Genomic DNA, 17,455 nt, shown 5'->3' with positions numbered 1-17,455 from the left:
AAGATGCGAAGTACTTTTCGCAGACTTTTGGTATGGAAGGTTGACAGCTTCTCTAGATCACTTTCTAACATTCGCCAACATTCTGACCCATACAAAAGGGTAGACAGGACACAGCTTTGATAGATCTTGAGCTTGGTATGTGTACCGAACTGTGACGACCGCCACACATTGCTAAGCATCCTGAAGGTGTTTCTGGCTTTGTTCAGCCGGCTCTGGATATCTATGCCTGCACCACCATCTTGCCTGACAATGCTGCCCAGATATTTAAACTGCTCGGTCATTGGGAGGTCTTTTCCATTCACCTTGACGGGCTGAGGGTTAGAGTTGTTTAGGGTCATGACCTCAGTTTTGGTTAGGCTGATGTTCAGTCCCACCTGGTGAGCGTATTTGCTTAAAAGGCTGGTCTTCTCTTAATTTATGTATTTTATTGTAAAACATTAAGCGTTTGACATAGCTGACGTTCAGCTGAAGAAGTTGTGATAAATATTTGAAAAAATGTGACATGTGAACATGACCAAAACGGAATTTCAGAAGAACTTCGATCATCGCTAAACATATCTTTAGTTCTGTGTTTAAATTGACTACTTCTCACAAATAAGCCAATAACATTTGAAGTTGGAATATGGCTGTCTAAGAGAGGCTACAACAGCAGAGGAAATAAAATGTAACAAAAGTTTGTTTGGGCAAATCATCACAATTTCTTTATTTTTCGACAGTTCCTCCTCAACTTTCATTGTCATCCAATCGATTGATGGCTGAAGAGAAACAAAACGTCACCATCGCCTGCACTGCTACTGGTAGGCCGTTTCCTAGTATCACGTGGACTAAGTCAGTCGGTAGTTTGCCTAAAGACAGAACTGAAGTGATGAATGGAATTTTGACAATCTACAGCGTGACAAGAAAGGACGCTGGAATATACATTTGTAAGACAGAGAATATTATGGGATCAGCTACGAACACTGCCCTAGTTGTAATATTCTCTCCACTGCGGTTCAAGGATAGCAAGTCTTCACTTCCTGTAGAGTCCAATGTTCTACTTAATGGAACACTGTTTATTCAGAACATCAAGAAATCACACGAAGGATCTTACACCTGTAGGGCGACTAATCCTCTGGTGTTAATAGAAGCTAAAGTCAAAATCAATTCTCCAGTTATTACGACTTCCTGCTCTGTGATAAGAAAATACGTTTGTAGTGTAAGCGGGAATTACGTCATTGATCCAGATGGCGCGGGAAGCCTGGCACCATTTACTGTTTACTGTGACATGAGTGACAAGAATGGAATCGGCGTGACAGTGATAAGTCACGGCAGTGAAAGCAGAACATTGGTGGATGGATGTCAACATCAAGGCTGTTACTCTCGTGACATCCATTATACAGGATCAAGTCTTTCCCAGCTTGCAAGTCTCACCAGAGTCTCCTCGCACTGTGAACAGTTTATCAAGTACGAGTGTCATGGTTCTGTGATGTTGGGGGTACGGGGTAAATGCCTGGTGGGTGTCACGTGATTCTACTAAGATGACGTACTGGGGCGGAGCATCACCTGGCAGTGGTAAGTGCGCATGCGGGATGACTAACTCATGCGCAAACCCCAGTTATGGCTGTAACTGTGATGCAAATGACTATGTATGGCGTGAAGACAGCGGTCTCCTCACTGACAAGACACATCTGCCAGTTAAACAGCTGAGGTTTGGCGATACGAGCAGTAGCAACCAGTATGGTTACCACTCACTGGGAAAACTGAAATGCTATGGCATAGCATAAAGGAACATGTTAATTTGTTGTCCTCTAAATTTACTGCAAGCCCAGTATTTGAAATAATAATGATAGTCAATATGCTTTCAGTTGAGAAGCAACAGATATCTAGAAACGGGAATTGAAAATATAAAATAAAAGCTTCAGTTTATGTTTCAGGCTAAACATTTTATCGAATTAAAAAAGAATTAAACAATTATTTACTTACGACATTTTATTTTGTCATAGAGAAGTACTCAGTCCCAGTTATAGCATCGAGTTAATTTATTCGAAACATTGAATAACTAACTTTTTTGACACGTTAAAAAGTACAAAGAATGTGTCATACGGTAGCGTAAGCATCTGTTATATGAAGTAATAACGACATGAAGTCATCATGGCAAATTGGCGTCAAGTTAAGTTTGGTGCTTTTTGTGTCGTTAAAGAGTCGCAGTTTCCTGCTCTCCTTTGGGAAATGATAAAACTTAAAGTGAGAGAATCATCGCTATATTATTCCAAAGAAAGAAAGAAAAAAAGCGAAGACGAAATAGAAAGGACCATAGCCGCGATTGAAATAAAATTAGAAGACAAAAACATTGAAGCGAAGCAGCGGGAAGAACTTTTAGGCGTGCTGAAAAGCAAAAAAAATCAACATGAAAAGATAATTGAATACCGAACAAAAGGGGCTATTTTAAGATCGCAGTGTCGATGGCATAATGAAGGTGAGAAAAACACCAAATATTTTCTTAATCTGGAAAAAAGACATTACAAACAAGGAACAATAAGCCAGCTAAAAACCGACAATGACATCGTCATCACGACAGACAAAGATATTTTAAAGGAATGTCTTTCCTTTTATAAAAATCTGTACGAGACAAAGCTAACTTCTGAACAAGATCCATCTATCATGGAAAAATTTTTCCCGGCCGAAAATACAATACATCTTTCACAAGAAGAACAAAATTTGTGTGAAGGCCCACTCACGGGGAAAGAGTGTCTCACTTCCTTAAAGCAAATGGCCGACGGCAAAGCCCCTGGAACTGACGGGTTACCAGCAGAGTTCTATAAAATATTTTGGGATGATATTTCAGGCGCTCTTCTCGCTGCTCTTAACTTTGCATACGAGAATGGGCAACTCGCGATGACACAGAGACGGGGCATAATAAAACTTATCCCTAAAAAAGAAGCAGACCTCAAAATATTAAAAAATTGGCGGCGTTTATCTCTGTTAAATTGTGACTATAAAATAGCAGCAAAGTCAATCGCAAATAGAATCCAGTCTACTCTTCCAAAACTTATTAATAGCGATCAGACAGGATTTATTAAAGGTAGATTTATCGGCGAAAACATACGACTGATCGACAGTATTATTAATTACACCAATGACCAAAGCATCCCGGGCTTGATTTGGCTTCTAGATTTCGAAAAAGCCTTTGACACACTCGAATGGTCTTTCGTTGAAAAAACGTTGCAACACTATGGCTTTGGCCCTTCCATTCAAAAATGGATACAAACTCTTTACTGTGATATCGAAAGTTGCGTAATGAACAACGGATGGATGAGCGAATGTTTTAAAATTGAGAGAGGCGTGCGGCAAGGCTGCCCTCTTTCTCCATATTTATTTGTCCTTTCCGTCGAAGTTTTAGCTAGCGCAATCCGAAGTGACCAACATATTAAAGGAATTTCAGTCAACCAAAAAGAAATCAAATTAAGCCAATATGCTGACGACACGACATTAATCCTTGACGGCTCAAAAGACGCGCTTGAAACTTCGCTCGATGTTATCGGAAAATTTAGCAAGATTTCTGGTCTCAGACTCAATAATAAAAAAACCGAAGCATTGAGGATAGGTTCAAAAGCAAGAAGCCAAGACATTATGTTTCCCGAGAAAGGTTTCAGATGGCAGCATTTAAAAATCAAAACATTAGGCGTGTGGCTCTCAATAGAACCCGAATTAACGGTAAAGCTGAACTTTTACGAAAAAAAAGAGAAAGTTCGAAATTTACTTAGAAACTGGCAGTACCGAAGGCTAAGCTTACTTGGAAAAATCGCTATATTAAAGAGCCTAATTGCTTCACAGCTTGTTCATGTTCTTTCCCCTCTCCCAACAAACCACCAGGCTATCAAAGAACTGAATGGAGCTTTCTATCATTTCCTCTGGGACGGGAAACCCGATAAAATTAAAAGAAACATTATGATTAACGATTACAGTAATGGTGGGCTTAAAATGATTGACCTTTTCTCATTTAATAAATCTTTGAAAACTATTTGGATTAAAAAATATCTTGACAAAACAAACTTAGGAAAATGGAAACTTTTCTTTGAACGAGAATTTGGAAGATATGGCGGAGAAGCTGTTTTTCTTGGAAATTTAAACAAAACAGATATCAAGCATCACTTCTCATCTACCAATATCTTCATTAATGAAATTCTGATGATCTGGGCCGAGGTTAATTACACTGACAATACCTCCTCCTTACAACATTATCAATCACAGCCTCTCTGGAATAATTCTCTTATCAGAATAGACAGCAAACCCATCTATTTTCGAGAATGGCTTGCAAATGGAATATCGACCATTAGGTCTCTCATGAAAGACGCAAACAAACCTCTCTCCTATGAAGAATTTCAGAATAAATACGGACTCAAAGCCTGCCCTTTAGCATTCGGGGGGATTATTGCCACGCTGAAGAATCTAAGAAAACGTTTCAAAGAAAACATAGATAGCCCCGAAAAAGATGAGATTGAACCATTCATTAAAATTTTCCTCAAGGCAAAAAAACCCAGCAACTTAACGTACAAAATTCTAGTTGCAACTAAAAGCGAAGCACCGGAAACTTCTCAGGCGAAATGGCACGAAGATTGCGACTTGGAAAAAGGTGAAATTGACTGGAAAAGAGCTTTTCAATCTACAAAGATTTGCACAAAAAGTACCAAACTAATAATATTCCAATTTAAATTTCTTCATCGACGTCTACCTACAAACTCCTTTTTGTATAAAATTAAAGTCAAAGACAGTGACCGCTGTTCCTTTTGCGAAAAGGAAACAGAAACTTTGCTCCACCTTTTTTGGCATTGCAACCTGCAGACCACTCGTTTTTGGGAAAGCTTTTTTAAATGGCTTCAGACATCCCTATGTACGCAGAAAGGGAATAAATTAGACATGGCCATTGCTCTCGGCCTAAAGCCAGACACCTCAAATGCAAAGTTGCAAATTAATTTCTCTTGTCTGATGAGCAGATATTGTATCTGGGTCTGTAAATTAAAAAACGAAATCCCTAATCTTTCGCACTTCTTGCATCTCATGAACAAAAGCTATGAAATTGAAAAAAATGATCCTAATTCTTCATCAGAGAAATGGAAACCTCTCCTCGGCCACCTTTCAAATTAAAAATTTATATAAAAAAAAACTGAATCAAATTTAACTTTTCAGTCCTGGTTTGACCCTGTTAGTAGTAATTTTTTTCTTCCGATCTCCTTAATTATACAATATTACTCTCCTAAAAAATATTTGCTTAAATGCTACGTGGACTATTTTCTATAGGTATAAGATAGGCTAGTGTTTGTAAGTTCTTTTTTTCTTTTATTTCTAATAAGGTTAACTTACATTGTATTGTAACTGTAGTTCGTAATGTATTGTTAGTTTTTTTTTTGTGCAAATAATATCTGTAAGTAGTGTAATAATAACGCTGTTAATGTAATGTTTGTAAATGTGTGAGCAATCAATAAAAAAAAAAAAAAAAAAGAGTCGCAGTTATCAACATAGTCGGTACAGAGCCACAGACATGAAACAAAGACGCGTAAGAGCGTTTGAAGAGGCAACATGGCCGGTGGTTAATTTAGGGCGCTGGTGTTGTATGAATGCGGAGGTCCTGGGTTCAACCTTTCCACCCTGCCACTAGCTGGAGTTGTTCTTGGTCGTCCCGAGTTAAAATCCTCGGTCATGCTTGGTATGACCGATTGGGATTTTTAACTATCTTATGTTCATTTAAAACGTTTGTTTCCTCTGTTTTAGTGGCAATGAACCTGTAAAGTAGCTTTCTTGAAGTTAAGTACATGACCACTATAAACACAACCTGTACATCAATTACAACCGGATGTGAGCTTAACAGTCGAGGTTCCCTATACCTGATTATGGCATCTGATCGATCCTGATTAATTGTCCATAGAAAAATGATTTTTTTTTTTCTAAGCATGTTTTCCCAAAGACTGGCTCTTCATAGTAAAAGATATTTGATAGCTCCGCCAATGAACTTTGCAGAAAGCTAAAAACTGTTATTTTATTTAGGCTTTTCCTAACGTTTTGCTTTAAAGAAGTCAAAACTAGCAGGTTCAAGGAAGTGTGGGCGGCGTATTAGACTAAAGATCTAACGTCATTTAAAAACTCAGCTGAACAAAGCTGATTCGCAAATTCACCGAGATATGCGCAAAACTGCTATGGTTTGCCCCGGCGATTCTCCATTCCAGGGGTTGAATGCAATATGACACGAAAATATGTCAGATACATGTAATTCGTTTAACTTCAAAATACTGAGAGCCTTATTAAAGGGAAAGTAGATCAGAACACATTTATTGTAATTGCTGTTTTCTTCTTTTAATAACCTATCTCCTTATTATTGTTGCATGTTACTGACTTTTATTACCGTATTTAAAAATTTACTGTTACTTTACCGTTATTAGTGTAGAGAAAATCAAACTAAGCGGCTAAAGGCATTTTAGTAGTGAACCAATTGTTTATTCTGATTCTCCTAAATGTCACCGTAAAATTATTACATCACTGAGACCGTGACTCAGCTGCATCACGCTGAACAACATGTACGTGCAAGAGAAAACCAAATTGTTCCTTTTGACCCTTTGGTGACGAGTCTTACTAAAAGGTGACATAGGTATAATAGTCGTCCCCCTTCTCTGCAAGAAAGCAAAAAAAAAAACAACAAAAAAAAAACAGTGGTTTATATAATCGCTTATTACTTTTCCTCACCGATGATGATTTTGGGAAATTAATTAGAACCATTACGTCTGAACAACTCGCCAAGAGTTTAAACTTGCCTTGCCACTGGATCTTTTACAGCATGCTGTGCAGACTTAAAAATAACACTTCAATTGATTCTAGTAAATACGTTTGACCCTTGTCAGTAAGATGATATTATAATTATACTTCCTGTGATACTGAATCTCCATTACAAGCTCAGACAAGTAAAGTCATTTTTACTGCATGTTTACTTAACATCAGTCAGCACAAGCTTCGTGTTACACTTTCATCAGTGAAACTCGGGCACAACAGTAACACAACAGCTTTCTCGAAGCTTTCTAAAGCTTTTAAATACACCGATTAAACCCACAGTGAACTGATCTGTAAGCAGCTCAAAGAGTAACGTCCATAGCATTAGTTTGATATTTTAAGTTTGTGGTAGCAGCTGTAACGATGAAACAAGATAAAGAAGAGAAGCAGACGAACAAAAAAAAACACTGAACAGCTTGTGTTCCGCGTCAGGCTTGCTGTTGTCTGTTGTGCGTTGTATCACGCTAATTCACGTGGAACTCAAAATACAAGAACATCATCGACTGATATTGACTGTACACACAAGGGACCAAAGGTAAGTTTCGTCATGAAACTAGTATCTGCAATGCAGTGCAGTAGACAGTAAGTATAACAGTATTAACTTCTTTAACAATAATTGCCAATTATCGTGGTACAAATCGTCTACATTTTACCCAAGATTGCATGCCATTTGTCTATAATTTTCCTTAACACAAATGAATAACGAGGCAGACGGTTTGTTGCTGAAACCTAATCTAATGAAAACGGAAATCTCTTTTACTAGCAACCCTCCAATGTCAAAGAATTAGCATTCACAGTTTCGCTTTTAAATAAATAGTTTAATTTTCAGGTGAAGAAGAGACAGTCTCAAGACAAAAACGCTCTTCGCCTGATGATTTCCAACAAAATGCAGTCCTAACAGCCTCTGAAGTACAAATACTGATCAAACAAGAACTTGGTCTGCTGCAAAACCAAGTCTGTGCTAAAGATCACACGCTCTGCCGCACAGGACCAAAAGGTAACATGGGACGACGAGGAAGACCGGGAACCCGAGGGAGACCAGGTCCCCCAGGGAAACCCGGATCAAGTGGACCTCCTGGTAAACATGGACCAATAGGAGCTCAAGGACCAATGGGCATAAAGGGAGACATTGGAGTGCCGGGAGAACCCGGTCCCGTGGGACCTAGAGGCCCGCCGGGTATGAAAGGCGTCAAAGGTGAACCGAGCCAGTCCATCTCGGCTCCATCTCTGCTGCAGCGTCCTGTTGGAATGACAGTCAATGAAAGTCAGACAGCCATCTTGAAATGTACAGCGGATGGCAATCCAAGTCCAAAGGGCACGTGGTCTAAGCTGGATTCGTCTCTTCCTGTGGGTCGTCACGTGGTAGAGTCCAGTGGCGCTCTGATTGTGAAGGACGTTAGACCTGGAGACGGCGGAGTTTACAGCTGCAGAGCTGAAAATTTGCTGGGACAAGTGAATGCCTCGGCGACATTAACTGTTCAATGTAAGTAGCTTAATTTATGTATTTACAGTTAAAGAGTAGAGCTGGATGTTGTAAAACATAAAGCGTTTGATATAGCTGTCAGCTAATGATGTTGTGATAGAGTTGTGACAAAAATATGATATGAGAACGTTATTAAAAAAGGAATTTCAGAAGAACTTGAAGTTGGAATATGCCTGACCAAGAGAGCTAACAACAGCAGTGAAAATAATATGCAGTAAAAAGAGTTTGTTTGGACAAATCATCTTATTTTCTATTTTTCCCATAGTTCCTCCCGAAATTTCATTGTCGTCCAATCGATTGATGGCTGAAGAGAAACAAAACGTCACCATCGCCTGCACTGCTTCTGGTCAGCCGCTTCCTCGTATCACGTGGTCCAAAGCAGTTAGTAGTTTGCCTGAAGACCGAAATGAAATAATGAATGGAACCCTGACAATCTACAGTGTGACACGAAAGAACGCTGGAATATACATTTGTAAGGCAGAAAATATTCTGGGATCAGCAGCAGATATCGCTCAACTGACGGTTTTCTCTCGTTTACGGTTCAAAGTCCGTCCTCCTCTAGAGGTGACTCCCTCTATGTTTGGTTCTAGTGTACATCTTCCGTGTGTGGCTGAGAGTGACCTGAGAACTACAATCAGTTGGAAAAAGGATGGCAAGTCTTCACTTCCTGTAGAGTCCAACGTTCTTCTGAATGGAACACTGATTATTCCAAACATTAAAAAATCACACGAAGGATCTTACACCTGTAGAGCAACTAATGCTCTGACAACAATAGAAGCTAAAGTCCAAATTAATTCTCCGTTTACTACGCCTTCCAGTTGTTCTGTGATCAGAAAATATGTCAGCAGTGTAAGCGGAAGCTACGTCATTGATCCAGATGGCGTGGGAGGCCTGGCATCATTCACAGTTTACTGCGACATGAATGACAAGAATGGAGTCGGTGTGACAGTGATAAGTCACGACAGTGAAAGCAGAACATTGGTGAATGGATGTCACTCTCAAGGCTGTTACTCGCGTGACATCCATTACACAGGAGCGAGTCTCTCCCAGCTTGCAAGTCTTACCAGAGTCTCCTCACACTGTGAACAGTTTATCAAGTATGAGTGTTACCATTCAGTGTCAGTGGGTCGTGGATATGCCTGGTGGGTGTCACGTGATTCTACTAAGATGACGTACTGGGGCGGGGCATCACCTGGCAGTGGTAAGTGCGCATGCGGGATGACCAACTCATGTGCAGACTCCAGTTATGGTTGTAACTGTGAAAAGAATGACAAGGTGTGGCGTGAAGACAGCGGTCTCCTCACTGACAAGACACATCTTCCAGTTAAACAGCTGAGGTTTGGGGATGCAAACAGTAGTGACCAAGGTTACCACACACTGGAAAAACGGAAATGCTATGGCATAGTATGAAAAACATGTTAATTTGTATTGCTCTCAAGTTATTGTAAGCTCAGTATTTGTAATAACCATAAACATAGTTAGGCTTTTTAGAGATAATTTCACGTCGAGTTTGTAACAAAAGTATATGAAAAAAAATAGAAAGAAAAATAATTAGCCCCTACTTTATCTGGGTGGCTTTGGGCTCTTACCGATAATGCTAGCACTTTTTTGGCATTATTTGGCTTCGCGAGCATTTTTTTAAACATTTTATCCCAAAAAGCACTGCTAGCATTATTTTGGATTTTCGACTGACTATTTGTCGAATTTTGTGTTAAAAAGCACAATCTGACTTCAATGACAATGGCGTCCAAAGATGCATTATGCCCTCATTTGAGTCAAAGGAGCCGAGGAGGCCTGGGGAATAGGTTTGATACGTCAGTGGTTGCCTTCTAGGAACCCAGTCCATCACACTCGTTCCAAGATGACGTCATCCACGTTGCCATCGAGGAACAATGGAAGTCAGCCAGCCAAGGCAGAGATAGCTAGAGAGCGTACTCTGACATCAAACATTGATCATTACATTTTATTGTTGAAAAATGTAACTGAAAATCTGAAAAATGTAATATTCTATGTTTAAAAAAATCGGGAAAAAGTGAGCATTTTTATGTTACCCACGAGCACTTTGTAAAAAAATTAGCATTATTTTCGCACTTTTTTCACCAAAAACGAGCACTTCTTTTAGCATTTAATGCTTTTTTTACGAGCACTCTCAGTAAGAGCCTAGGTGGCTTTATTGGGCTATAAATAAAATTGAAATGAAACTTCATTCGTTAATGAATGTTCCTGATTTCTAGCAGGAGTCCTTAATGTGAACTTATATAACATCGCAATGGTTGTTGTCTTATGGGCGTTAATGAAACTTTAGGTTGCGTTCTTGAAGAGCAAAACGTGTAAAAAGGTCTAAAAAGTTTTGGTAATACCGGAAGCATCAGAAATCATTACGAAGACTGCTCACGAGAATGTCGCGAGTGTGACGATTTTTTCGGGCAATTCCGTCAGACAGCAAAAAAGTAAGAAGTTTAACATAAAGTGAGGCTAATGTTTTATTGAACTTCTCATGTACTGTACCATTGTTTCATTTCTAAGGTAACAGCTTACATGTATTAAATTTTGTAAGTTTTGAAAAGTTTAAATACAACGACTCCTTTCTGGACACGATATACAAATACTAAAAAGGAAGCAGTCATTAATTACTGGGAGGTGGGGCCGGTAAATTTTTTAAGAAGTTGGCTCAAAAATTGTGACCCTCCCCCCAAATCGGAGCCGAAAAATTTGCAACCCTCCCCAAATCAGAGACCAAAAAATTGTGACCCCCCTCCCGGCCTCCCCTGCCCCCTGTCCGTCCTTTAAATGAGCACATTAAAGAATAAACACAGGAAGGTGAAAAGCATTGTTTGTAGTTTATTGTATTTTGTCTCTTAGGAAAGCTGTGTGCCCTCAAGAAGGGTCTTGGGCATGCTCTCCCAGGAAATTTTCAATATTTAATCCTCTTAAATCACTTTTCTGCGATTCTGAGTAGCAATATGATGGCGCTCCAGAAAAGCTACTTAGATTCCTGTTTTAACTTTTCTCAGCTGTTCGAGCTATTCGAAGCAGGTAAAACAGAAAAACATAGCGAAATACTGTGTTTTTAAGATGATTATTGATAACGAGTCATGCTACGAATAGATATGATAAAAATGAGTTGTTTGAATCAAAATAATATCCTGCAAGAAATAATCGTTTCAGTGTGATATTGCAACTGGTTGCGTGAGTCTCACGCTCAATGCACGAGGCTTGAGGAGCCTGAACCAAACAACTGTTGATCCTTAACGCAAGCAAGGCTAGGGGGTCCGGGGGCATGCCCCTCCGGGAAAATGTTCATTTTAAGTCTTCTGAAATGACTAGAAATGCATCTACAAATGTCAAACACGCTAAAAAGTAATCAAGGCAAAAAGCTAGCTTGCTAGTAAAATAGGTAAAGACTGAAATGTTCCTCGCAGAGAACTTGCAGCATGAATGGTTAAAAAATTGTTCTGTGGAGTCTCGTTACGGAAATGTGAATTGAACGTTAACCATTCTAGCCGGGGCCATATTTAGAAGCGTGCGTGTGTCTCACTCTAGAAATCTCCACAATGAGTCATGTTCAAGATATAGAAGATTCAGCTTGATAAACACACGCGCTGTTTGCTAGTCAAGGGACATCACCAAGAAGGGGATGGATGGTGGATCGAAGTAGCCTAAAATATTTTAAAAGCTTATTTGTTAAAAACAGGTGCCCAAAAATTTGTGACCCTCTCCTAAACGTGGGTCCAAAAGCATTTGGCCCTACCCAAATGGGAACCCAAAAAATCTTAGCTCTCCCCTCAAAATTGCCGCCCCCCCCCCCCCCGTAATGATTCGATTTAGCGCCCTGGGCGCTTATTTACTTTTGGCACCTTTAGGGAGGGCGCTTATTCGAGACAGAGCGCTTATTCGGGACAGGGCGCTTATTTAATTTTTTGCGAAACAACCAAATGTTTAAAACAAAATTTTAATATATTTTAAAATTACTAGCAAAAGCATAAACTGTAACAGAAAAAAATTGTTGAAAGTTCAGTTATTTTTACAAGAATCGTTCATTTAAGCAGTAAATGTATACGTGTACGGTGCGGTGAACGTTCATGAGTTTATCTTTTCCACGTCAACAACTTCAGTAGAGTCAGTTAGCCACAATAGGAGCGATTTTAACCCTCGGACGTACAAGGGGGTGGGGGGGGGGTGGATGCCATATGACGTCATATGACGTCACAGCCAATTAGAGAGTAGAGTAAGCTCAGGGCTTTCTTATCAGTGTAAAATAATCTCGCTACGCCTTAATATAACGAAAACTCCGGGGAGGGGTTCCATCCATTCCCCCCCCCCCTTGTTCAATGGTGGGGGTGTGAGTTTGCTTGTACGTCCGAGGGTTAAGAATAGGGACGCTTTTAAGAATAGGGGCGCGTAAAGGGGGCGCTTATAAGAATTGGGGGCGCCTATTAGAATAGGTACACTTATTAACAAAAACACATTCGAAGGGTGGGGAGTCGCTTATTCGGAAGGGGGCGCTTACTGGAAGAAGGGCGCTTATTCGAATCATTACGGTAGATCACAACACATATTTTGTTATTGGTGTTTTCTTCTTTAAATAAGCCTGCGAATACAGCCGCCTCGCAGGCTATCTTTAAATAAACTTTCTCCTTATTATTGTTGCATGTTACTGACTTACAATCACCGTATTATCACTAGGTCGTAAAGTATGATCGTCCCGGTGAGAGTAGTTCTGAGAAGAACTGTTGTTGGTGACTGACGTTTCGACAACCTGAGCGAAAGTCATCTTCAGAGTCAAGTATTATTACTGTTATACTTATATAAAAGAAAATCAAACTAAGGGACAGAAAGCTATTCAGTTGAGGGCAAGTTTTGTTTCTGATGCTCATAAATTTCATCGTCAAATCTTTACATCACTAAGATCGTGACTCAGCTGTATCACGCATAACAAGTTGTTCATGCAAGGGAAAACCAAATTGTTCCTTTTCACCCTTTTGTTACGAGTATCAGCATAAGATGAACCGCGTGACATAGGTATAGAAAGCAAAAGAATACCGATGGTTTATATAATCACTGACTAAATTTCCACACACATGGTTTTGGGAAATCAGTTAGAACCATTACCTCTGAACAACTCGAGGTCAACAATTTAAACTCGTCATGCCATGCAGGGGATCTTTCGCAGTATACTGTGCGGTGTTTTCAATGAAATAAGGTGTTAATTCAATTCAGGTATTTAAATACGTTTGACCCATGTCAATTAGATGATACTTCCTGTGATAGACGTAATACTGAAATCCATTACAAGCTCAGACAGGTAATGCTATTTTTACTTCGTATCAGTAAACACAGGATTCGTGTTACACTTTCATCAGTGAAACTCCGGGCACAGCAACTTTATATCGTCTTTACACCGATTAAACCCACAGTGAACTGATCTGTAAGCAGCTCAAAGAGAAAACAAAACGTCCTTAGTATCAGTTTGATATCACACGTTTGTGGTAGTCAGCTGTAACAATGAAACAAGATAAAGAAGAGAAGCAGACGAACAGAAGACAAACACTGAACAGCTTGTGTTCCGCGTCAGGCTTGCTGTTGTCTGTTGTGTGTTGTATCGCGCTAATTCACGTGGAACTCAGAATACAAGAACATCATCGACTGATATCACACTCAGTAACATTGTGTGACAAGATGGAGGCAGAAATCCTTCGAAAAGTACAACAAAATTACTGTCATAAATTATGTAATTTAACTACGTCACAATTCGCGCGACATGTAATTAAAACAACAACAATAAAGAAAGAAGACGTTACGTTTACTCGTCTTATTTGTCGTTACAACATTAACAGTTGTAACATTGGTGCCGGGACCAGCGCGGACAAGATATTATGAGCGAAGAAGAAATAAAGAAATGGAGATCCATCCGAGGAGCATACAAGGGACATTGCACCCAAGATTTCAAAAGAGCGGAAAAACTAATAACTTCGGAGACTCCAGATCAAGCAGAATTGGAGGCGCTGGTGGACAGGCTCACGCGAAGAGCCGAAGAAACAGCACGCATGGATGCCAAAATCGTTATGTCCTTGGAGACAGAAGAGGACATACAGCTAGACACAGAAACGGCGTTGTCGTTCCAAGACGACATATCATACTGGCAATTCAGAATCGGACGACTCCTTAGGGTTAGCATACTGTGCAGGAACACATCGACCTGACAAGTGCGCCAAGATTAAAACAGTAGAGGAACGTCGATCGTTACTTCAGAACCAACAGCGCTGCCTTAACTGCCTTGGTCTCAACCACACAAAAATCCAATGTTTCTCAAAGGGGCGATGTATGAAATGTAAGAAAAAACACCACACTTCAATTTGTGATGAAAACCAAGAAAATACAACCCAAAACGCTTCTAGTCAACTAAAGGAAGACAAAGGGCCGAAGAATGATCACCTATCAGCGGATTCCGTGTCGAAGAACAGAACCCACATGGGAGCAACGCATGTACTCCCTTCTAAAGCTCATATCCTGATGCAATCCGCCGTTACGAAAATAAGTGGAAACAATAAACAGTACTATCAAGCTCGCATCCTATTTGACACAGGATCACAAAGAACCTTTATCACTCAGGAGATGAAACACAAACTTAAACTAGGAACAATGAGAAGCGAACTTTTAGATGTGACGACATTCGGTACACTTCAAGGCAGGAGAAAAACATACGACCTTGTGGCACTGACATTGTCAACAGACGTAGAAGATATCAAATAAAATAACAGCCCTAGTAACTCCAGTTATTTGTCCACCACTATCGGCTACGGTGAAAAGTTTACAGATACCGCCGGAATTACAAGGACTTAAACTAGCTTGCCGATCCTTCACATGCATCAGAAAATCTTAAAGTAGACATCATTATTGGCAACGACTATTACGGTCAACTGATCACCGGAAAAGTAATAAAAACCCAAAACGAAGCCTTAATCGCTATGGAAAGCAAATTTGGATGGCTTCTCTCAGGTCCCATTTACAAAGGGAAGAACAGTCAAAGCAATTTAACCACCCTATGTCAAAGGGTAGAAATCATGCCAGTAGAGGACGAAAAGCTCGACAATCTACTAACCAAGTTCTAAGAAATCAACCAAATACCAGAAGAAAACAAACAAGACGAAGAAATCATCAGAAAGTTTCAAGAAACTATCTGGTTTAACGAAGCAACCGGTAGATATAACGTAAAACTCCCATGGAAGCTAAACAAACACGATCTACCAGCAAATTACAATTTGAGCAAGAGCAGACTGAGCAGCTTACAAAACAGTCTAATCAGGAAAGACCCAGAACTTATAACGAAGTATAACGAACAACTCCTTGAACAACTTAACCTCGGGTTCATAGAAAAAGTCCAAAACCTCGATCGTCACGAAGGTGTTTTACACTACATGCCACACTTCCCAGTTTTCAAATCAGAAAGCGCGACAACAAAAATGCGAATAGTTTATGACGCTTCTGCCAGAATGTCACCTAAATCACCGAGCCTCAATGATTGTCTACATACTGGGCCAAATCTGATGCAAGATTTAACAGGCATTCTTTTAAAATTCAGAACACACAAACAGGCCTTCTCTGCAGATATAGAAAAGGCCTTCTTACAGATCGAACTGAACTCCCTAGACAGAGACGCAACGAGATTCCTGTGGCTTAAAGATATCAATCAACCCGTTGACAGTAACAGCAACTTGGAGGCTTACAGATTTTGCCGAGTTCTATTTGGAGCGACACCCTCACCCTTTCTGCTGAACGCAACAATACAATATCACCTTAGTCAAAAGGACGATTGGGTAGCACGGGACCTCATGGAGAACATGTATATGGATAACGTGATAACCGGAACTGATTGCGATAATAAGTCCTTAGAATATTACTCATTATCGAAAAGGTACCTTCGAGAAGCAGGTATGAATCTACGCCAATGGACTTCTAACTCAGACGCTCTAAATCGCAAAGCACAAGAAGATCATATTCAAGCAGCTCCAACAACAAAAATCTTGGGACTCACCTGGAATTCAACAAGTGACACGCTCTCACTTTCAATCGAGAAAATGATCAGAGAAAGAGATGCTATCACAAAAACAACAAAACGAACAACACTAAGCTTCGCATCAAAATTGTTTGACCCGCTCGGCTTCGTGGAACCTATTACAGTAAAGGCAAAGATTATGCTTCAAGACCTGTGGAAACAAACCTTAAGTTGGGATGACAGTCTACCCGACGAACAAAAAGAACAGTGGCTAAAATGGATTGATGATATCCACAATTTAACCTCAATTGAAGTACCCAGACAGTACTTCTTCGCAAACGTTACAAAAACTCAATTGCACATATTTTGTGACAGCAGCCAACAGGCTTACGGAGCGGTCGCTTACTTAAGAGGATTGTCAGCTGACAACGGAATACACACTGCATTCCTTATGGCTAAAACCAGAGTCGCACCCTTGAAAACGACGACACTACCACGACTAGAACTATTAGCAGCACTCTTGGGAGCAAAACTATTCCAATACCTAAACAAAACCTTAGAGCTTGTAAACAGCAGTGAAGTTATATACTGGAGTGATTCACAAATTGTGTTATCTTGGTTATCTTCCAACAAACAACTACAACAATTCGTTCGAACTCGAGTTCACAAGATACAAGAAATCACATCATCCCAAACGTGGAGGTTTTGCCCAACGTCTATGAACCCAGCTGACTTGATAACTCGTGGAGTAAGCACTATTATATTCAACGATAAGAAAAAACTATGGTTTGAGGGACCTCCATGGCTTAGCGAACCAGAGGAACAATGGCCTCCATATCCCCAAAATTTATTTCATGAAGCACCTCAAAGCTTACAAATGGAAATTGTCACAAACGTCGCAGATGATCCAAATATACTAAACATCATTGACATAACAAGATACAGCACCCTAATCCATCTACTCAGAGTCACTGCCCGCGTTATCAACTTCGCAAGAAAATGGAGAAAAAGAAAAGTATACAGTGAAACTTTTACAGCGAAAGATATCGTGGAAGCCAGGAATGTCTTGCTGAAAGCTACTCAACATAAAATCTACAGACAAGAAATTTCATACCTGAAGAACAAAGACAAATCCAGACAACCTGCCATCATACGACAACTCGATCTTTATCTTGACAATG

General features: G+C 39.9%; 2 protein-coding genes and 1 pseudogene across 2 annotated transcripts in view; 2 read left to right on the top strand and 1 right to left on the bottom strand.

Annotated features, from left to right (window-relative positions):
- LOC144651492 (lysophosphatidylcholine acyltransferase 2-like) overlaps nt 1-17,455 on the bottom strand; it is a 166,158-nt gene that overhangs the window by 28,658 nt on the left and 120,045 nt on the right. The gene's annotated exons all lie outside the window — the stretch shown is intronic.
- Nucleotides 928-2,150, top strand: LOC144651532 (contactin-associated protein 1-like; annotated as a pseudogene).
- LOC144651477 (uncharacterized) overlaps nt 7,633-17,455 on the top strand; it is a 62,067-nt gene continuing 52,244 nt past the window's right edge. The window contains exons 1-2 of the mRNA XM_078511419.1: nt 7,633-8,278; nt 8,544-9,682. Of these exons, the coding sequence (XP_078367545.1) occupies nt 7,798-8,278; nt 8,544-9,682 (1,620 nt within the window). The 5' untranslated portion in view covers nt 7,633-7,797. The remainder of the gene's footprint in view (nt 8,279-8,543; nt 9,683-17,455) is intronic.

The sequence above is a fragment of the Oculina patagonica genome, chromosome 4 (genome assembly GCF_052425735.1).
Source record: "Oculina patagonica isolate OP01 chromosome 4, crgOcupat, whole genome shotgun sequence".
Taxonomy (NCBI): domain Eukaryota; kingdom Metazoa; phylum Cnidaria; class Anthozoa; order Scleractinia; family Oculinidae; genus Oculina; species Oculina patagonica.
This window is presented reverse-complemented; position numbering and strand designations above follow the sequence as displayed.